General features: G+C 52.1%; 1 protein-coding gene across 1 annotated transcript in view; it reads right to left on the reverse strand.

The window, feature by feature from the left end:
- Positions 1–877: 877 nt before the first annotated feature.
- MONBRDRAFT_29718 (uncharacterized protein) overlaps positions 878–1,072 on the reverse strand; it is a gene marked incomplete at both ends in the record, with an annotated part of 1,973 nt that continues 1,778 nt past the window's right edge. The window contains one exon of the mRNA XM_001750171.1: positions 878–908. Within this exon, the coding sequence (XP_001750223.1) occupies positions 878–908 (31 nt within the window). The remainder of the gene's footprint in view (positions 909–1,072) is intronic.

Consider the following 1,072-nt stretch of genomic DNA (forward strand, 5'->3'; position numbering starts at 1 on the left):
CGCGGAAGACGGTTTCGATGGCGCCGTTCATTTCGGGAGTGTAAGGCGGCGAGTGGCGCCAAACACAGTTGAAGTGGCGCAGCTGTTCGCGAAAGGCCAAGGAGTGGTAGGGCCCGTCATTGTCGCTCTGGATGATGGTGCGCTTCTGCATGTCGGCTTCATCAATGCGAATGGGGATGGGCGAGTCGCGAATCAGGCGAGCAAAGCTCTCAGCCAGATCGTCCTTGCGACAGACAGGGTCGAGCCAGAGAAAGCCCGTCGCCACATCCCGATAGGCAATGATGTACCTCGCTCCTTTGATACTAGGGGAGCGAAGCGGGCCAAACATGTCAGAAGCGACCAGTTCACCAGGCATGCGGGGCGTGCGGTCGCGATCGAAGCCAGCCAGAGCAAGGCGCTTAGCTTTGAAGAGGTTGCAATCGTTGCAGTTGAGGATGGCCTTAAATAAATTAGGTGTTTGAACCTCAGAGCTGAAAGCAAAGCTGTGCAACCCCGACATCAAAATCACAACGGCACGCAAAACAACACAAGAGAACAAGTTACATTTATCGGCTTCTATCATGCCGAGGAGTACAAGCGCGAAGAACCACGCACATAGAAACAAAAATCGTACAAAACGACCAAGTATAACCAGAGATACGGCCATTCCAAACACTAGTCACCCAAAAAAAGACAGGCATACATCACAAGTACAAGCATCACAGCACAAACACAAAGAACACCACGGCACGCTCACATCCAACGAGACACAACGTCGGATTGAGAAAACAACCGACCACAGAAGACAAAGACATCATACAAAGGACCTTACAAAAATTCAGCAAAAATACCACACAGATACAGCAGAAATCAAAGCAAAATCAGACAAAAATACAAGTCAAGCCATCAACAGACACAACGAGAACCACCTAGGGAGTGACAGGTGCACACAGGGATCCCCACAGAGGGACCCCCGAGGCGGTGCCTACCTACGACGAGCGCAGGCAGACACCGCCAAAGTGGCGCTGGATGTGGTCAGCGTTCATCAGATGGACCAGCGCCGCAAAGCGACCCTTCCATCGAGGAACAAAGG

The sequence above is a fragment of the Monosiga brevicollis genome, genomic scaffold (assembly GCF_000002865.3).
Source record: "Monosiga brevicollis MX1 MONBRscaffold_37 genomic scaffold, whole genome shotgun sequence".
Classification (NCBI taxonomy): Eukaryota; class Choanoflagellata; order Craspedida; family Salpingoecidae; genus Monosiga; species Monosiga brevicollis.